General features: G+C 36.7%; 1 protein-coding gene across 3 annotated transcripts in view; it reads left to right on the top strand.

The window, feature by feature from the left end:
- The window catches only part of SLC30A7 (solute carrier family 30 member 7), a 28867-nt gene extending 8723 nt beyond the window's left edge, over positions 1-20144 (top strand). For 2 of the 3 annotated variants that reach the window (XM_042803548.1, XM_042803567.1), the window contains exons 5-11: positions 673-799; positions 1573-1728; positions 3110-3160; positions 5946-6081; positions 16893-16983; positions 18028-18177; positions 19922-20144. In XM_042803548.1, the coding sequence (XP_042659482.1) occupies positions 673-799; positions 1573-1728; positions 3110-3160; positions 5946-6081; positions 16893-16983; positions 18028-18177; positions 19922-19969 (759 nt within the window). In that variant the 3' untranslated portion in view covers positions 19970-20144. The other variant, XM_042803558.1, reaches the window with a different exon arrangement.
- The last annotated feature ends 1245 nt before the right edge of the window (positions 20145-21389 follow it).

Here is a 21389-nt window from a genome sequence, read left to right as displayed (position 1 = left end):
ATTTTTCTCTGTCACTTCAAAAGTTAACATCTGCTGCAAGTTTTATTGTCTTGCTATTGCCTGTATCTTTCATCCCTGTAAACAGATGGTGAATGTTTCTCTCCCCTGTCAATAGTAATGTACACTCTTCAACATTTGACTTCAGATGGTGTTAGGCCTACAATGTCTCATTAAAAAAACTTTCAAAGAAAGTAGGGGAAAAAAGAATTATCAATCTAGATTTTAGAAGTTTTGAAAAATGCCACAATTTATTCTCAGTCTTCATTTCATTCACTTGTCTAAGGAGGAAGGAAGAAATAATATTCTAGACTCTTGGAAGTTTGGATGACTTGTGCAATCCACATACTGCAACAAACTTGAACGTTTTCATATGGTGTTGAGCCACAACCCACAGTATAATGAAATCTTATGACAAAAGTTAGCTAGATTATCAAAGTATTCTACTATACTTTCACAGCTTTTATTATTAAAGCTTTAGTCAGTAAGAATTAGTCAGTGTACCATCTTAAAAACTGAAAGTCTGGAGTAACTTCTAATTATGTCTTTATATATGACTATATGACAGTGCTGCTGTATCTAAGCATTTTTTTCAGTGCCTTTTAATAATGTAAAGAGATTGTAAACCTCTACATTTACTTTTTGGTTTGTTGATTTTTGTTTTGGTTTCTTTAGAGAGCACTTGAGCCTCCTGACGTGCATCATGAGAGACTTCTTCCTGTTTCTATACTAGGATTCATTGTAAATCTTATAGGAATATTTGTTTTTCAGCATGGAGGTCATGGGCATTCACATGGCTCTGGTAGGATGTCTGTAATATTCAGTAGTTTCCTTTCTTGGTGCTCTGTGTTCCAGGACCTTAATGATTAAATTTTCATGGCTCTTTTTTTAGTGGCAATCGTAGGCAAATGTGTATGTGACTTGTTGCGATATTGTCTTTTATGTTTTATCACTACCCCTAGTATGCCACTACTGCGCTTCTCATGTTAATATCCATGAACTGGAAGACCTAGAACTCCAGAATCTGCTTTCTGGAACATGCACTCTTCTGCACCTAATTGGAAGAGGTTTTCAGAGTGTCTTTTGGACAAAATTAAGCTGGAGTTCAGTGAGATCTTGGCAGGAACGTTTACAAAAGAGTGTCTGAACCAAATTTTAAGTATGGCATGACTCAGCTTCAGGTGCTTCTCAGCTTAGTGTCTTTTGAATTTAAATGCAGAATTTATTTGTCTAAGTAGATGTGGTAAACTTTTTTTTTTCCTGTAAAACTAATTGTTACCTCTTTCGGCTTAACATATAAACTGATATAGACTGATGGAAGAAAATAGGTTTTGGTCTTTAAGCAGCAATTTAAGCTTTAATTTTTAATGTGTGAAGGGTAGTCAATAGGTGTGTATAGTGTACAGCTGCACAGCATAGATTTAGATGACAGTTTGTGTTAATTTTCTAAATGTATTTAAAGCCATACCTTAAGATCACCTAAAAGATTAGTAGGTTTTGAGAAGCTTAAAGAAATGTAAGCGTACTTTTATACAACATTGAAGTTTATACTCTAATGGTGATATTTGTTTATAGGGCATGAACACAGCCATTCTCTATTTAATGGTGGTCTCAGCCATGGGCACAGTCACGGAGGTCATGGTCACAGCCATGAACATAAACATGCCCACGGACACACTCATGATCATGGCCATAGCCATGGACACTCTCATGGTCAGGATTATTGTCATGGTAAGTACTTTGCTAATGTCACAGACCATCCTGACTCAATTAAAATTTGCTATTAAGGTTTTACTGAGGGAAAAAAAAAAAAAAAAAAAGAGGGTCCTGTAGCTTGTTGTGAGCGTACATGGAAGTAGTTTCACTAAATATGTGGGTATGCCATGCCACTGCCATGTCTTGTGGCTCTTTTTGGTAAATGCTGTTTCACTTGCAGTAAGTTCAGTGTTAGTTTTTAAAAGTTTTGCTTTACCTACAGTTTTTTGAATGTTCACCATAATGTTATGTGTTAGCAAAAGATAAAACAGATGTATGCTATAGCAATATAATGAAATTAGTTATCAAGTGCTCTATTTCAATTTTTCATTAAAATTGATAAAGGTAAGCTGCTTTGCTAGTGTTCTTCATTTGAACAATTTTACAGATCAAGATGTTATGAGTTATGAACAAGCAATTTGATTGTGGGTACTTAGAGATTGATATGTCATGCTGGGTTTGTGATATCAAATATAAGATTTTGCCCATCTTGTGTAGCTGTAATCTGTTTTTAAGTTGGTTATGAGAAAGTTAATTGGTATCTTGGCTATGCTTACATCTTTTCTATAAAGGTAAAACAATCTGTGAAGGGATGTCATGCAAAACATGATCAGTAACCTTCACTATGGGAAAAGAGACAGTGTGGTTATTACTTATTTGAAACAATGCAAATAAAAGCTGTATTGTAATGCAGGATTGTCAATTCTTCCTGCCTAAGCCATAAACAAGAATCAGATGTGACAGAAAATGTGTGTTCAGAGCAGAGAATAGTATGGTAACTTGTGGATAGGAGGTGACGAAGAGTATAAAAATATTTACTTGTCCCTTCCTTGCTATTTTTAATAGAAAATTGGTGCTTGTTTTCCAAGTGTTCTCCTAGAGTCTGACTGACTGCCTCTTCCTTGTTCTCTACATGCCTCCCCACCCCAGTGGAACAGGGAACGTAGCCATCTGTTTCGTGTAATTTGATATTCAAATCAACTTTTGCATAAATTATTATATATCTTCACTAGAAGTAATTTGCTGTGATTTAACAAGTTTTTCTTAAAATATCTTTCTGACGTGTTTCAGAGAGGAATTAATTTGGATGAGAGGATTTTTTGACTTAGTTCCACCTTGTCCAAGTCTTATCCTTGTTGTTTTGCATTAGGTATAAATGCTTGCTTAAGTGGTGTTTTCTTAAAAAACATGTTTTAAGACTTTCACCTTAGTTGCTGTATTAAGAAGCAATATCTAGGGTAAAAGCTAGTCATTGTGAGCAGCTTGTCCAAGAAATTTCGGAAAGGGAGACCATAACAGAATATACCACTAGAGAGAGCCTTTGCGTAGGTTAATATTCCAATAATTTTCTTCACAGATGACCATTCTCTTGAAGGGATGGCTGGATCCAGCAAACAGATTTTACAAGGTATGATGAGAATAAGTATAGTGGTTTGAGTTTTATCATGGTCTGCCTGGCTGTGACTGTCACACATCTGTTTTAAAGGGTGTCTCTGGGTAAATGCTACATTTTTCTTAAGAGGAGTGATTTTATGAAGTCTTCTTCTACCTGTAAACAGAGCAGTGCAATACCCTGTGCATAGCTAGACATTGAGACATTCACTGAAGTCTAAATATAATTCATTGTCAATACAGTTTAAAAGAGAGATCCCAAGGGCTGGAATTCAGCTTTTGCTACTGATGCTGAAAAATCAAATAATAAAAATCTAGGAAAGAGTGGCTAAAAGCAGAAACTTAAGGAGCCTAATTGCAGTGTCTGCTCTGGAAAGTTAAAAGTGTTGTTATTAAGATAGAATGTACGTGAAAAATGTAGATTGATTTATTTGTTAAATGGTACCTTAGCTTAAATCTCGCATTTCATCAAGCTATTACAGTTGGTTTAAACAAGATGGTAATTCACTCTAAATTGTTTGAAGGAGTATTAGAGTCCATGATCTGAGCATTAGTATAAATAAATTACTGATAATTTAAATACCAGTTTTGATTAATTATTTTTTGAAATGTTCAAAAGTTAGAGGGGAAAAAATTATGTAATGAAAGAGGTAGTAGTTATTTGGCATACCCAAGTGTACATACTATTTTCTCTTATTGGATGGTCTTCTGACTTGTTTGTAATCCTCGAAAACGAACATTTTCAACCTCTCACAGAATATATATTAAACCATACTAGGTGTATGTATACTCAGTACTTCAGCAGAAGATATTTGAAAGTCAATCTTTTCATGAGAGGCACATTTTAATTGAAGCATATTAAAAATACGCCAAAATATGTCAATGTTATATGATTTTATTTTACTTTTTCAATACTGTGGTGGGTTGGCTCTGGTCAGCAATTAAGCACCCAGCAGTTCCTCCCTCACTCCTGCAGTGGGACAGGGAAGAGAATTAGAGGAGTAAAAGCAAGAACTAGCCTTAGATTGCGATGAAGATAATTTAGTAAGTGAAGGGACGGTGGAGGGGGAAAGAAAAACGAACCCCAAGTGATGCAAAGATGTTGTGGTTTAACCCCAGGCAGCAACTAAGCACCAGGCAGCTGCTTGCTCACTCCTGCCCCCTCCCAGTGGGAATGGGAGGAGAATCAGGAAAAAAGGTAGAACTCGTGGGTTGAGGTAAGAGGAGTTTAGTAACTGGAATAAAATAGAATAAAATATAATAATTGTAACTAATTTTTTTTTTTTTAAAAAGGAGAAATAAAGCCAAAGAAAAAACAAGTGATGCACAATGCACTTGCTCATCACCTGCTGACTGATGCCTGAGCAATAATCTGCGCACACACACACACCCACCCAGATAACTCCCCCCAGTTTATATACTGAGCATGATGCCCTATGGTATGGAATATCCCTTGGGCTAGTTCAGGTCAGCTGTCCTGGCCGTGCTCCCTCCCAACTTCTTGGGTACCTGCTCACTGGCAGAGCATGGGAAATGGAAAATTCCTGAACTTAGGATAAGTGCTACTTAGCAACAACTAAAACATCAGTGTCTTATCAACATTAATCTCACACTAAATCTAAAACACAGCACTGTACCAGCTACTAGGGAGAAAATTAACTCTTATCCCAGCCAAAACTAGGACAAAAGACAATTGCTCACCACGTCCTACCAGCAGACCAGTGCCTGGCCAGTCTCTGAGCAACTGTTGATTTTGAAAAGCTGCTCCTCAGTTTTACTGCTGAGTGAGATGCTTTATGGTATGGAATATCCCTCTGGTCCGTTTGGGTCAGCTGTCCTGGCGATGTGCCCTCCCAGCATTTCGCACACCCCAGCCTGCTTGCTGTGGGGGCAGAGTGAGAAACAGAAGGCCTTGATGCTGTGCAAGCACTGTTGGCAGCAGCTAAAACATTGGTGTGTTGTCAAGGCCGTTTTAGTCTCAACTCTAAAACACAGCATCATGCAGGCTGCTATGGAGAAAACACAACTCCATCCCAGCCAGACCCAGTACAAATACAGACTTGGGAAAATCACGGAATAGCTGATTTATAGTTGTGCATTGGTTTTGTGAGGAGGGATTAACTGAGTTTGGAAAATTGTATTCACAAAGCTGTTTTTGAATGACTGTTCCTGTCATTGCCAGCAGAGAGCTCCAAAGGCTTAATTTTAGCTAACTTTAGTAAAGTGCTCGTTTCTTTGTCTTTTTAAGGTAGTGTGTTCTTATTCAAAATAAGAGTGAAGTTGTTCATGTCTGCATTATTTTAATTCTCAGAATCATTTCTCTTGGATTTCTTTGCCAAATAGCTTCTACAAGATATTGTGGATAAGACATTAGCATATTTCAAAGCTTTACAGAACTGTTTCTGTTAACAGTGTTTCCATCTTACGTAATACTTACCATTGCTTATAGACATCAGGGAGCATAAGTTTCTTTACTGTAATATTGGGTGGGTATTGAATAATAAAAAAAAAAAAAAATAGCTATTCCTGTTAATCACTGCTTAAGTTGATAGCCATGCCACAGAATACCTCTTACTGTTAGGTGCAGAAAATTATGTGAGTTCTTCAAATGCTCTATATTTCATAAATATGTTGAAATCCTGTGATCACTTTCGCTGTGTTTGATCAAAAAGTAACCACAGATTTAACAAGTGTAACTCATGTTATCTAGTTCTTGCAACTCTTCTTCATGAACTGTCTTTGAAATACTCCATTAGCTTTAAGAATACCAAGTTGTAATGCTATTGTTTAATCTCTTACAGGTGTATTTCTACACATTGTTGCAGACACGCTTGGAAGTATTGGTGTAATCATATCTGCTATACTGATGCAGAACTATGGTCTAATGATAGCAGATCCTATTTGTTCAATGCTGATAGCACTTCTTATAGGTGTAAGGTAAGCATTGCTATCACTGGTATTTGGTACTACTTTTGATGCTAGTTACAGCACAAATTACAGCTCAAGAAAAGGTTTGCCTGTTAGGTTCATGACTTACGACATTTATTTCTCTTCCAAGAGTGATGTTACCTCTGTTCAGTACAGCTGTTCTGATGTGCTCTTACATGACCTATCTTTCTTTTCCTTTTCTACAGCTACAGCTTTTGCTCTTAAATCTGTGTATTTTACCCCTGTTTGCATAATAGTACAGAAGTGTCTTTCAGATTCAAACTGTAGAAAGCTTCCTCTCTGTATTTAGTACACGCTTACATAAACCAATGTGCTCCAGTAAATGGAGCAGAATGGCTTGAGGGCAGCAGAGTTAAGTCTCCTGGCACAGGATGTGCCCTTGTCCTTGACAAATGAAGGCTGGTAATTTTTATTTTTTTTTTCCTTAGTAAGAACTGTCATTTCCTTTGTATTCTGAGACATCCTCAATAGTTTTAAGATCTGATGGAAGTGCTTCAAGTAGTTCTGGACTTTCCCGGTTATTGCTTACCAAGAACACTGTAAATGTGAGCTCTTTGGACTAGGCTGGACAAGCAAGCATTTCATTCAGCAGTGCTGTTATTGAGGCTTTTCTGGCAGCAGTTTCAGTGGTGGCATAGGGCAGAGTGCCGCAACTCCAGTTACAACCTAATAACTGAACACCTTTGTCTCTTCAGCAGTGTGAATGTCATCTGATTAACTGCAGCTACCTATGTTTATACCATATATGGCATGTTTATACCATATGCATGGCAGCATTCACAGAATTATTGATGTGAATCTCCCTATTTACCAGAGTAGGGCAACGTGCTTCAGGCACTAAATGCCTACAGAAATCTGTGTGCTAGAGATCACTATTAAATTACCACTTTAATATCAACTTAATATTTTGACTTAAACGTCCTGTAACTTTATAAAGGAGAAATTATTACAAATTCTATTACTGGAATCTCAAAAAATGGTAAAGAAAATGTGCAGGTCACCAAGGGGGAAGAAACTACTATTGAGGTAATAGCTGAGTAAAACACAGCTTTCCATATATTTTGTGTATTAAGGATCTAGCTTTGTGTGCAGCAAAGCACATGTAGAGTGCTGATCAGAAAATACCATGTGAATGAGAATTTTTTTTTACTTCCATTCGTACAGAGGTTGGAAGAAGACTGCCTTCCATGACAGAGGTTTCATAATGAAGCCCCTTATAGGCCTTCTGGCATAATTAGGAGGAATATCTGAGGTTCATGCTCTATGGATATCCTGGAGAATTCACTGTTTGATGTGTTTTTTTGACCTGATACCAGACTTCAGCCTGTAACATTGTTTTGTTGGTCCATGACTCTATAAATGATCTTTAGAATCACTATGCTGAGTGCAGTCACCTACGTCATAGTAGAAGCAAGCCTGGATTTCTTGCAGACTGGCATGTCCTGACACAGCAGTGAAGTAAACAGTATTTGCAGGTTTTTTCTTTTTTTTTTAAGCAGTCCAACAGACTTAACTACTGATGGCTTTGCTTGAAATGCACTTAAACAAGATTATAAACAAGATGCTTGTCAGTTTCATAGGGATATTCTTTGAGAGCTTGAGTCTCCTCTTGTGTTGTTTGACTTACACTTCTGGACATAAAACCATTGTTTATTCTGCCTTATTCACTATGCTGTGTGTGTGAAGTGCTCTTCTAGAATATTGCAAAAGGCTTTTCAGATTTTCCCAAAAGGTGATCTTTTGTAACAGTAATATGGGGGCCCCACTGATGATTGCTAGGCTATATAATAGTTTTGTCTGTAATCTTTTTAAGTCACCTAAATCTAACCTAGTGAAAAGATTATACTGAAATTCTGTGAAATTTAAAAATTGAGGGGGAAAAATATTGTTTGCAAAAAGACTTTAAACTGATAGTGGTAAGAGTTGTGTCTAGTTTTTTTAATTGTTTGTTTGCTGATGAGGTGCATGTGAATTTGAGGTGGGATGGAGCAGGGTGTTCAGTATCTAGTACAGGGAGTCCCAGGCACTTCTGTGGGCCTATTTGCAACCTTGATAAATAGCTTGGGGGAGGGTGGGGTGGGGGAAAGGGATTTGGCTTTAGATCAAATAATTGTTTGCTGTTTCAGAGGTATACTTGTCAATTTTGCTTGTGTGGAGTAGCCCACTCGTGTCCCTTTTACTAGTTAAACCAACTTTTTATAAGGTGGAGTTGGTAAGAGTACATGTGTGCCTCAATAAGTGGACCCATGCATGTGTGTTTAGTCAGGATCTGTTCTTTGTGGCTGTAATAAGGCAAGCATAGTTTTGAATCAGAGATGCAAGAGCCAGTTTGATAAAGTTGTCCAAAAGTTTTAATGCTGTCTGGGGGCTTACCACTAGTTGGGACTGTAAATCTTTGCTTCTTTCAAATAGGGTTGTATAAAATCCCCGAGGTACTGTCTCTTCTTACAAGATTACTTTAGCTGATCGGTATAAGTCTAAATAGTAGTATGTTTTATTGCTGATCTTCCAAAGCTCTTTTTCATGACTCCACATTTTAAGTATAAGAAATTGTCTGCTTCCATTTTAATTAGCTGCATGGACCTCTGGTTCTACAGTAAATGTATTACTAACTGATGAACTAGCGCAGGCAATACTCTCCTTACTGCTGTTAATGTTAACCAACAGCTCAGTGAACGCAAAACCTTGAGCGTGGGTGATCTCCTATGTCTTTGAGTACTCTGAAGCTTTAAAATAGAGCAGTTGAAATGTCAAAAATGTGTATGGAAATGCTTTTGTTCTTGGCTGTCAACTTGTTATTTGGGAGGGAGACTTCTTTCCTAGGAAAATGTCTTTGTGTGTGTATATCTTTGAGCTCTTGTGCTGGCCTTCTGTCACTTGTTCTCAGATACCAAACTACTGTATTGGATTAAGGCTTGCTTATAGTACAGGTGCTTTTCTATCATCAGGAAAGTATTTTAGGAAACAGCTGTGAATACTTCAGGTGGCTACATGAGTATAAATCTGAAGTCGCAGTGGGAGAGGGGTCCAGACTTGATTCATTTCTGTTAATTTTTAGATAGCGAGGTTATACTATTCTGCATGTTACAGTCTTGAAACCTTGCTAATTGTATATGAAAATTAAGTATACATTGAGCAAAATATTTTCATAAAGTTGTAAAGTCCCAGTAAAATACAAACTGGCAAATGAATTTTTACTCACGTTGGTTGGTGGCTTTCTCCTCTAAGGGAAGTGTCCTCAGACCAGTCTAGGTTACGGTATCGCTTTGGATGTGTGTTTAGTCTAAGTAGTTTGTAGGCTTTCCAGCTGGAATAAGCTTGCATAGAGATAAATTAGGACAGAACTGTAGATGTAAATTTGAGGCAGGAGTCTTCTATAGGATAAACAGCCTTCCTGTAAACAGTATAATAAGGTACCTTCAAAGAAATTTTTGGATTCCTAACTTGAAAAACTAGTTTTCTTAATCAGTTGAACAGTCTGGGACACTGTCACTATTGGGCCTTGGGAAAGATTATATTCTTGCAATATGGTGTGTATCATTGGAAGTATGTATTCAGAAACATGTTTGAATTATTTTGAACAATAACGCGTTTATTTTCTGATGCTGAACCTTAGGTATATATCTTTAAAAGAGAAATTCTTGTTGTAATAGGTGCAGGAGGAGCAAAGATAATGGTGTGACAGTAGTTATGTATGTGGGTTTGAGAATAGTGAGAATCTATTCTGTCTTTTTTTATCAAATTACGTTGGCATGTTTTTTGGCCTGATGAGAGATTGTCATAGGAGAATCTAAGCTTTCATGTGGCATTATTGTATAACCAACTCATAGAATTTATGTTTTGTAAAGATACTATGATGCAAGTAGTACAAACTAATCTACAAATGTAATTAGATTAAAATGGAAGATTAACAGATGTTGAATTTGGTATCCATTACTGGATGTGGGATAGTATTTATGAAATCACATGGTATTTTGCTCTTACTTTCTGAAAATAAGCAAATGTATAGAGGACTAATAAAACTATTAGAGAAACATTCAGGTTCTCAAATCTAGCTGCCTCACTATCTAAGTATGTATTGAAATTTTCTTGAAATTGAAAATAATTATCTCACGGAATTTTGTCTCAAACTTTACAAAAATACTTTGTAATTCAATTTCACGATTTTCCTGAAACTGATGATTAGACATAGTTATTTCAAAAATATATACCAGTATATCTGCAGGTGATGGTGATCAGATGACTTTAGAGGTTCATGAGACTCTTCGGGGAGCATTTTAATAGCCTGCTTTTTAGCAAGGAATTTTTCAAGAAAATGGCACGTGAAAAATAAAAAACAAACTTAAATTAAGAAATTACTGTGTAATCAGTGAATTTAGTGTTTAATACTTGGTACACTTTTAGTTGTTGGAGGGTTTAATGAAGTTTATTTTTTGCCTTTTTTTTCCCCTGAATAAAATATGCATATACCATTTAACACAGCAGTGATTCAATCACATATCCTCAGAGTTACTGCTTAATGGTCTGAGTTTGACCTAAAATGTGCAAGGCACAGGTAGGGGATAGGTTTGATCTAGGGCTTTTTTTTTCAGTCTGTATTCTTTCAGGGATACTTATATATCCAAAGAGGGAATAAAGCTGTAACACAAATCCTTATTCCCTTACATGGAACTATGTCTAATAAACCAGTAGAATATCAAAGCAGTTGCATGTGAGTGGCAGAGGGGATTAGTTTCTTTTAATTCGAGATTGCTTGTGTCTAGATGAAATAACTGTTCATTCATTTTCTGTTGAGTGTTTGCTTGCTTCAGTGTTGGGTGGTGCTCTCTGATTTACTTGTCTTGCCTGCTTGTATTAATGGGTCTTCAGTTCTCTGAAATAATGGCAACAGTTGCCAAAAGAAGTCACAAACATACCTGTATAGGATGATTAAAGAATTTATCATTGCAAAATAAAGCTGTACAGCTTCTAATTTGTAACTTATTTTGTCTTGTGCAGATGCACAAAGGGTTGAGCAACGCCTCTTCAGAGAAGTCAAGCAGTGCTTTTAATTCAAATAGTTGAGCCTTCCTGTGGACAACATGTCTAATTAGTGCAAATTGTCAACTTCTGACATGGTTGCTCTGTGTTGCTCCTGTGATCCTTCACTAAGGCTGCTCTTAAGGTGACATATTTTCTGCCTAACTCCTTGTGAGTTAGCCCAGAACATTCTGGCTCCACAAATCTGGTGTGGTATTCTTCTGAGGTTATTTTCACTGGCAAATATACTTCTAAGCTTAGTGGAAGCAGAAGTCTGGTAACTCTTACTGGAGTATAGAGAGGTAAGCTCAGTCACTTCCCTTTAGTAGACTGTGACTATGTCCCAGTAAAAGCCTGTCTTCAGTAGGATTATATTGACTGTTGTTAATACCTGTTACATCTCATGATTTAAATTTTATCTTTTTGGAAGAAGAAAATGGCCCACATGTTAATGTTCTGATATAGAGGCAAAGGCATGAAGTCAGATAATTTCCACTTTGCAAACTTCATTATGCTTTTACTTGCTATATAAAGTTGTGTTTTCTCCATTTATGTATTTATCTGTTGAGTCTTGACAAGCAGAGGGCTTGGTAGTTTGCGGTTTTTCAATTTAAGGGCTATATCCTTTCATCTTTTAAAATCTCTGCATTGTAAATCTATGGCCAGCTCTGAATGGTGAAGCTGGTATGGGTGGGGTGTTGTAGCTCTTGAGAGTTCCTGGATGCTACCGCTAATATCTGATGAATTTTTCTTTGATTACTTTCTATGCTATGTCTTGCAAGTCTCCATGTAATCATAAAGCATAAATAGGACATGCTTAAAATAGATGAGTCTATTTTACTAGTGTTTAGTTTGAAGGTTTTTTTTCAAAAATAAAATAAAAAAAAGCTTGGCTATTTCATAGTTGTTCAGATTGACACTCTTCAAGTCTTTTCTGAGGTGTTTTCCTCATAATTTAATGTGCCTGAATCAATAATTAATTTCTTAAGTCTCTAAACTGCTTTTAACATTTAAAACTAAATGTTAATTTAGTTTTTAGCCATAGGATTCTAAGCCTGATTCTGAAATGTTGAAGCAATTTTAGTATTTTGATCAGCTATATGAAATTAGTCATCAAACAAAAACCACAACTCCAGTATAAAGCAAGAAGTTTGTCTGAAACCACTATTGGAGCCACATGTTTCTAGAAGAGCACTGTAGACTAAATATGATACTACATTGGATAGGGAATGCAGACTACCTATTAAGTGGTCAAAGAAATGAGGCAATTTACTTCAGTCATTTAGTGAAGTTGTTTCCATGGGTTACATCATTTTTACATGAAGTCTAGAGCTGCTTGAACATGATAAAATATGAAAGAGCTTTGGGGGCGGACATGCCTGTAACATCATATATGCCTACAATGGTTGGGGCTAGCCAGTACAAAAATGTACTTTTTTAAATGAAGTGCTTCATTCACTAAGGTTCGGAAGGAATGCTCTATAGCAAAACTCTAAACTAGCAGGCTTGTCATTGGTGCTTTGAGCCATCATTGCTAAATGTCATGCACTACCTTTATTTACAGGGTAATGGTACCTGCCAGCCTTGCCTGAGAATCAAAGTACCACATTATTTGCGAACAGACAATTTGAAATTGGAAAAGTAAATATTAGACCTGTGATTCTTGTCTTGAGCAAAGCCTGAAGTCTGATTAAAATTGCCATTGCCAAATAGAAAAGTTTTATTAAAGTTCTGAAATAGATTGACAGCCTGGGCACTACAATTGTGGATGGTGACTGGAAAAAAAAATAGATTTTGAAATCTGGCTGTAGATTTTCAGCTATGGTATTTGAAGAACCATAGCTGGTCTTGAGTCTTAGCAGTGGTTGTTTACCTTCCACAAAATCTATCATGAGTATCCTCTATTTTCTGTAGTGCTGAGAGTGCTAAGTGAATTTCTGGCTGTGCTCTGACTACAGTGATTGTGTCAAAGGTTCTTTACCCCGGAGTTGTTTTCAGCCTTGTTGTCCAAGATGATGACAATGTCAGAGGCTCGCTAGCTATGCCTACAAGAACAGTGGCATAAACAGGGTGGGACTCAAATGGGTATGAGTGTTATCTGAATGTGATGCAAGTTGATTAAGAGTCTGATGCTTTTCACTCTTCATTGTTAATCAAGCCATGTGTAGTAGTGGCAGGCTGGTTTTATCAGGTTCAGGTCAATAGCTTTTATCTGTTTGAACACCTTTCGTTTCCTCTGTAACACTGTATGTGAAAGTGTGATGTGGTACCACCTCATTCTGCACACATTAGCTGCTTTTGCTATTATGGCTTTTGTAGAGGATTTGTTTCTGTCCCAAGTCTTGTTGTGGGTAGGTGCTTCTTTCAAATTCAGTTGTCTTGTGAAAGTGTGGTATTTTAGGTTCAAGGCTTGGTAGTCAGAGAGCGTTGGAAAACTGTGTCTGCTTTAGCAATAAAGCTTACAGACTGCTTATGCATGAAAAAACTCTCTACTTGGTGAGAATGCAGCATTGTTTCTTTTCCTCAATAATCTTTTTGTAAATAGAAGGGGGAAGTACCAGTGCAATAGTTGCTGCAGAGACAACCATGTGTATTTTGCACTAATGACTAATCAAAAAAAAAAAAGGAAAGCTTGGTCAAATTCTCTAACCACATTTTCATCCTGCTTGGTATAGTCATCTTTCCTAGTGTTTTCTTCAGTCACATGAGATGGAACTAATATTTCTAGTGCCTCCTGGTGATTAAGTAATACTGGGTTTGAGTTGGTTGATTGAGAAAGGGGCATACTCTGGACCTTCAGGTTTTAATTAAAGATTTCGTACTTCACTAGTATACATGAAACAACGGAAAACCTGAGGCATCAGAAAACTGGATTCTATAGTTCATCATGTTAGTTTGGCTTACAGTAAAAGACTGCCTTTTAAGATAGTGTCCCTTTTGGATGCACATGGTTTTCTGTGCTCTAACAGCATTTGTGAGGGCATGTCACATCACTGCAGCTGTCTCTTGGCTTTTTCAGCTTGTCAAAAGGTAAATTTGTAGCCGGATGCTGTGTCTCAGTTAGAAGAAGGAGGTGTCACCTGAGATACGCTTCAACTTTCACCTACAGTATCAAGGCACATCTTGATTTATTTCTTTGGACTTTCAAGATGTTGCTGTTTCAGTTAAACATCATGGCTTTAGCTTTTTTGTGAAGTCTGGATATAAGCATAACTTGTGAAGCATTATTGCCAAAAACTTGCACAAGAGATTTCTCTCCTAAAGTTTTAGAGCGTGGAGCCATTACAAAAACATGAATAGGTGAAATCTTGCCAGCAGAGACTATCTTTGAAGCTGTACTACCTATACTAGGAGTGGAGTGTCTTTCTCCATTCACCTTTTTGTATATTAATTGATTTTGGGCTAATGGTTCCAGTACATGCTGTTTAAAACTACATCCCGTTGTCTGTCAAGGAGAGACAGTCTTTGGTGTTTGTACACACCCTGGTGATTGCATAGACTTAATCTTGAAAGATCAGTTTGTTGGGCAACAAGGATTTCAGAATGAAGCAATCTTAGTTTTAAATGCATCTTCAGCTGAAGAGCTTTCTAACGGGGTTCTAAACTTCCTCTTCTCAGTGTGCATCCTGTTCCAGAATGAATCAACCAGTTTCACTGACCAAATCCTTTTTTGGGAACAGGTTAACGTGCCCAGCCTGCTAGCCTTAAATTTCCATAGGCTCTCTCCAAATCTCCGACTTGCCAATTCATTTCCATTCCATTAGTTAACATATGTCAGTTTTATCAAATAGTATAAATAAGTTGTGCAAATCTGACACTTTTTGGTTAGATTTTTCATGGATTTTGTTTCACTCTTAGTTCCAATAAAAAAGTAAGCTCCTACATTCTCCATTGCTTGAGTCCTTTTCCTGGGAAAAAATATGCAGCCTGTGCGTGTGTGTTTTTTGAAGCCTTTGGATGCATAGGTTGGAGAGGCCTTGTTAAATTTATCAGAGTCAGTGTTCAGAGATCTTGTATTCAGTTTGCATCCTGAACTTGTTTATTGGTCTTTCAAGGTTTTTATTAAGAAGCAAACCTGCATTTTAAATAGTGAGTTAAACTGAAATCAATTCAGCAGTGGAGTATTTTGGCAGCTCCAGCTCCCTTTGATGAAATGCTTGTGACATGGACATTATTTAGTGAGACGGGTCCATTGATAAGAAAACCTTTTTCCCCCTAAACTTTTGTAATCCACTGTCTGTAGAATGTGACACTCCAATTAAGATTGCTTTGGACAGATTGACAGTTATTGCATTGCTGAGTGTTTAATTGTCGTGGTGACAGGTCCAGTGTAGGCAGCTCCTGCCCCACCCCTAATTGCTTCTTCCTATTTCTGAACTGATTCCTCGGTAGCAGTGCAACTGTGTGAGGGCATGTGATGGAGTGCATCAGGCAGCGAATTTAGCTGGAATAACCACTGTGCCTGCAAGAAGACTTAGTTTTAGGGTGGTTGTTTTTTTAGGGGCTCATTAGACAAGAGTCATGCACCCTCTAACTCCCTCTCACTGCTGGCTAGGGATTAGCCAAGGAGTGAGCTGAGCAGTTGATCAGCCAGTACTGCTTCCATCTACAAATGGAACCATCTCTTTAGAAATGGAAAGTAACGGTTAGGTCATGTTCACCATCTGCAAGCATGTGGCTGGTCTATGCAGTGTGTTCTACATCACTTCATGAGATTTTAAACAAAGCTTCTGTGTTTCCTTTAACAGACAGCCCAATTCATCTCTTACAAATGTTGTTGGATTCTTTTTATCCCATCACTCTATGTACTCCAGCTGTGATGACAGAGCTTGCTGAACACTGAAATTCTTCAGCTTACAATTTCTGAAATACATCATCACTTCTGGTTTAGAGTGTTAGGTGACTTACATGCCCTTGAAATTAGGTTGCTATTTAAATTTTAGTATTGGGCTATAGGTTTGTCATCCTCTTGAAAATTTTAGGATGCTCTACTGAGCCAGACATGATGCACTACTCTTAAACAAAAAAACACCATACTGAATACATATTAAGAGTATAAATTTTTAGTGGTAGCTTCAGGCTATGAGCTTACTCATCTCCTGGTTTTATTTAAAAAAAAATACTAATAAGCAAGAATATTAAGTGTCATCGTAGTTTTCTGATTAAACAAGACCATTTGTCTAGGAGGGAACCCCTAATTGCTTCCAAATGTTCAGTCCTTGATCTTGGATGAGACCCTACACTTAGTTCATTTCAAGAATATGTTAAGTTGTCTGTTTCTGACAAAATAACTTTGTTATAGCTGGAGTGGTCCATACTAATTTTGTTTTATGATCTCCCCATTATTGTCTTAGTTCATAAGAGAGACACAAAAGCAAAACCAATTTCAGTTGCATATTTTCATGGTTGGCTGTGAGTGATTGACATTGAAGTAGGTTTTGGTTGTGAGCTATACTTACCAGCTGCTTTCTCATATAACTTATATGACACTAAGAGATTTCATCTCAAATCCTCTGATTAAACTATTAATCTTTTGTGATTGTCCACCAGTTGTCTCTGTGGAAAATCTGGGGGAGAAGTAATCTTGCCTTTAGTAAGACACCATAGCAGTTTTGTCAATCCTTTTATTTTCTGTACCAAGTTTTCATGGCAACTTTCTCAGCTTCTGGTGAAACAACTAAAGAAAAATTCTTTAAGAGCATTAAAGAATGTTATGTTGCTCTTTGTTCTGCATCTTTTAAAAATTTAATAGTAGCTAACTTCCATTTTTTTCTTTCCAGCATTGTTCCACTTTTAAAAGAATCCATTGGAATTTTGATGCAGCGAACTCCTCCTTCCCTGGAAAACATCCTGCCCCAGTGCTACCAGAGGGTGAGCTCATAAACAGTTTTTGCTTCAGATCAAGCTGTTGACTGAATGAGCATCAGCTGTGTGTATGAGGATATTTTGTGATGTTTTTCCAGTAATGCCTGTGAAAGGTTCCTTAGATTATACAAATGGAAGTACCAGTTTGATTCTTATTTTTCTGAAGTCCTAAATTGTATGTAGGTTCAAGTCGGTGTTTTAAAACATGCAATGTTAGTTTAGAAAAATAGATCCTGAAGCTCTTCCTCTCAAAGTACTTTGTGCTGATGCAAATTGCAGAATGTTTCTTCTGTTTTCTGAGGTGGAGTAATGTTGGAGTATAAAGAGTATAAAGTATATTTACAATAATATGTAGGTTACTCTGGATTTGACCTTTCTGGGTATTCCTGTTTAACTTGTCTGTTACTGTCTCATGACCTGAACATTTAAGTGCCTTTGCAAAGTTAATACAGAGCACTTGTAGGAGTGCCATCTTTCCTCTGGAAGTTACAGGATTGTAACTGTCATGTGGAGGACTTGCTAAAATTGGACAGAGGAAAAAAGAAGGGTTTTGACAGGACAAACCTAACAACATATTTACAGAAAAAGTAATGTTTATGTTAATAGTTAGAATTTCTCAAAATTTATTTTTGAGAAAATTCCTGCTTTTGCAAAAATTGCTGTTTGAATTGAATGTCCTCTGAAATTTAATAACTGTGACTTTTCTCTCTTGGACACCACTGTTTTCAAAAATGGGTATAGTAAAATATATGTAGATTAAAATGCAGCAAGATACAAAATCATTACACATACATACACTCTGTTTCCACTTTCCTTACAGTTACTGAGAGTAATAAGGAATTTAAGTGAAATACCACAAATTACACATTGAACTAGAAGTAGAATAATGCATCAGCTTTTGTAATATTTTCTGTAAAAAAAGACAAACAAAAAAACAACAACAAAAAAAGAAACAAAACAAAAAAACCAACAACAACAACAAAAAAAACCCAATCCATACTACAGACAAACATTTTCTGAAATTTTTTTTGAATTTGCCTGTGTTTTTAGGTGCAGCAGTTGCAAGGAGTTTACAGTTTACATGATCCACATTTCTGGACCCTCTGTACTGATGTTTACATAGGGACTTTGAAATTATTAGTAGCTCCTGATGCTGACGGAAGGTGGATTCTAAGCCAGACTCACAATATTTTTACTCAGGTATGTCTCATCAGTGGAAATCACATCTCAAATTGTAAATTGCCTGTCACGTGAAGTGACACGGTTATTATCAAGAAAAAGGAAATGTTTCTGGTTTTGGTGTCAGTGTGTTTTGAAAAGCTGCTTTGTTCCAGTTGTATAGAACAATTTCAAAACACTCAGCAGTGTAGACAGAATTACTGTTCCTCTCTCCCTTAGTTTTTGATCCCACTTAATGGAAGGAACAGCTGTAGCTGTCTGAAGTGTATCAAATTAGGTTGAAACCCTATATTGACCTATGAGGAACCAAGAAAATAGATGAGGCTTCCCTCAAGATAGGGCTTCCGACCACAGACTGGACCTGCTTAAGTTTTTCACTGTGCTGATGCTGTATTTGTCATTCATTTCTATCCCTCTAAGAATGTATTTGTCATGCATTTCTGTACCTCTGAGGATCCATGGTCTTTGCATATTTTGTTGTCTTTTAGTAACCTCCATGCTGTGATGATCCCTAGTTAAATCATAACCATCAATTGTCACGTATACAACCATCGTGTTCCCATTTAATTCTCTACAGGTTGTATTTTTTTAGATAGATGGTGATGTATTTGATAGCACTTATAGCTGATATGACATGCTAGAATTCTTGTGAACAACAGAAACTTTATTAGAAGTTGATAGTTCTTGCCTTAACATTACAATTTTACCAATTTCAGGGATTTTCTGTTACTTCCTTGTACTTTTAATCATGAAACATGAAATTCAGTTGGCTGCCCGTTCCAGTACAGATACTGCATGTGAATTGTTTACAAGTACAACCTGGAGTCTATTGAGATAAAATAGAAAATTCTTCTCCAGCAAGAGAACTTTGTGAAGATTAAAGTTGGAAACTTAACTCCCTCTCTTATACCATCCAGAGCCAAACATCCTGGTTTTATTCTTGATGTTGGAGGACTATATTTGAAAACTACCATGTTTTCCCATAATGTCCTTTCTCTGCTTTTGAGTAATGGAAAGTTCTGTAGCGGAGGAGGAGACAAATATTCCTGTTTATAACCAGTGTTTTTAGGTAACAAAATATTGTCAGCTAAAGTGTAATATTTTATAGGCATATTAACTACTGACTTCTCTGAGTCAGCTGGACAGTGAAGAGGGCTTCTGATCTGGTATATTTGATGCTGTAAATAAAACCAGCTTCTGTTAACAATTTAATCAGTGCTTGCATTTTTTGTTTAAAAACCAAACGAAAACGTAACTTTATTGTTTCCTGATGTCATGTAAATTCACTGTAGCCATTGTTGTTTCTTGCTGAAATCTTAGCGTAGAACGGGTTCAAACAACAAAACCCATGTTAGGTTCTTGTGATTAACTCCGTTTTAAACTGACAGCTCCTTAAGCAGATCAGTTTTGAGGAAGTTAAGCTTGTACAAAAGAAAGAATTGCTTTTGTGCAGCTTCGTGTGACAGTTATTTAGGATGAATCAAAAAAGGTAATGTAGCAAAACTAATGTTAATATATAATTACATATTGCACTTGACTGTGTGAAGAACTACGTATTCATACAGTGTGCTCAAACTTTGTACGTTTCCAAATTGCCAGTGTCTCTGAACCATGTGCCAAATGTGGAAGATGAATCGTAAGATATAAGAAAAAAAAGATACTGAGTTTTCTTGCAAGGTAACTTACTGATGTGGACTGGTGTTTGGGACAGTTAAACTGCTCTGGCTTTACAGGGTTTTTTTAACTTTCCTTCTGTTTTCTGCAGGCGGGAGTAAGACAGCTTTACATACAGATTGATGTCGCAGCCATGTAGTGGATTTCTGAAACGGTGCTGTTGGACCAAAGTTTTCTGTACTGTAATGGTATAACAACATGCTTTTCAAGACAGAGCCTGCCTCCACCACTGTTCTGGAATTGACTGAACAGATTTCTGCCTTTGGGCTATGGATGGAGTTAATTTCTAAGGAGTAAATATTGAATGAATGTTACGGACTTCGGGTCTTGTCTTTTTGTGGCCCCTAAACTTGTAAGTTTTTGAGGGTTTTTTTACTTCCTAAGATTGTGGTACTGGAAACCCTGTCATGTCTTCAGTAAAGCTGCTGAAACCACTGCTCGTTCCCGTAAAACCAGTGTTATCAACAACTGGAAACTTGTTTTGTAGATAATGTCACAATGGCTGACATACTTCAGTATAATTGTATGTTTGTACAATTGTTTGTACTTTGCAAACTTAATGAACCAAACCATATTGGGTTTTCAAAGTGCCTTTTATATCAGGAGAGGTATTTGCCAGCATAAATATGGAGCATCAAAGGGTTTTATTACTTTTACAGATATCTTGTATGCAGTCTGATAATTTACTAGTAATGTATGTGGGGGGGTTGTGTACTTGCATAACTGTAGATGTTAGACTTCCCTTATACTTGCATCTTACCAAACAGAAAAATTCTAAATGTAAAAGTCAAAGCTGTTGTGAAGAGACTTGCTTCCAAAACAGGCTGGATATTTTCTTGCACATATCTCGTGTAAATTATTTTAAGTCAAAATATTAGATTTAACTCCAATTCTTAGTCTCTTCATACTGTTGAGAGTAAGGAGATACTCCAAGATGCTACTCATGTTCATAGTTGCTGCAACAACAGGCAGAGGAGGGAAGATGCTGGTGATGGAAGCAATGCTTGAAGTTTTTTATCTTCATAATTATGTGGTGGGAAAAATTAAATCCCTACATTGTGAAAGCTTAAATCTCCTTGATTTTAATAGGTTGTAATAATTTGTATTAAAGTGATTGGTGAGATCACTTCTGCCTTTCCAAATACTGAAAATAGTTGTTCCTGGTGGTTATACCTGAAATGGAAATAAGGACCATGGTTCATGCTGTTTAAGATTATGCTTTTTCTAGGTTGACAAGTCCAGTATGTTTGACTATCTTACTGTAGCCTTGTGTGTTTTCATGGGGAAAAAAAAAAAAGGGGAAAAAAAAAATTGTCAATGCAGGAAGTTGGTTTTTCCAGAAACATTACTCTGTCATATATTTCTAGCATTTATAATCATTTCACACTTTCAGATCTGAATGTTGTTTTCAAAGACGATCTGATATACTTGGTATTACAGATGATAATTCCACTATCCTGTAGTAGTTGACATAGTAATGGAATATTTTATAAGAGGAGGTTTTACAAACAGAACATTGGAGAGTGGAAAAACAAGACAGGCATTTTTCTGATAAATCA

Source organism: Tyto alba, unplaced genomic scaffold (genome assembly GCF_018691265.1).
Source record: "Tyto alba isolate M040663 unplaced genomic scaffold, T.alba_DEE_v4.0 Super-Scaffold_1000006, whole genome shotgun sequence".
NCBI lineage: Eukaryota > Metazoa > Chordata > Aves > Strigiformes > Tytonidae > Tyto > Tyto alba.
The sequence above is the reverse complement of the archived record's forward strand: the minus strand, read 5'-3'. Positions and strand labels throughout refer to the sequence as shown.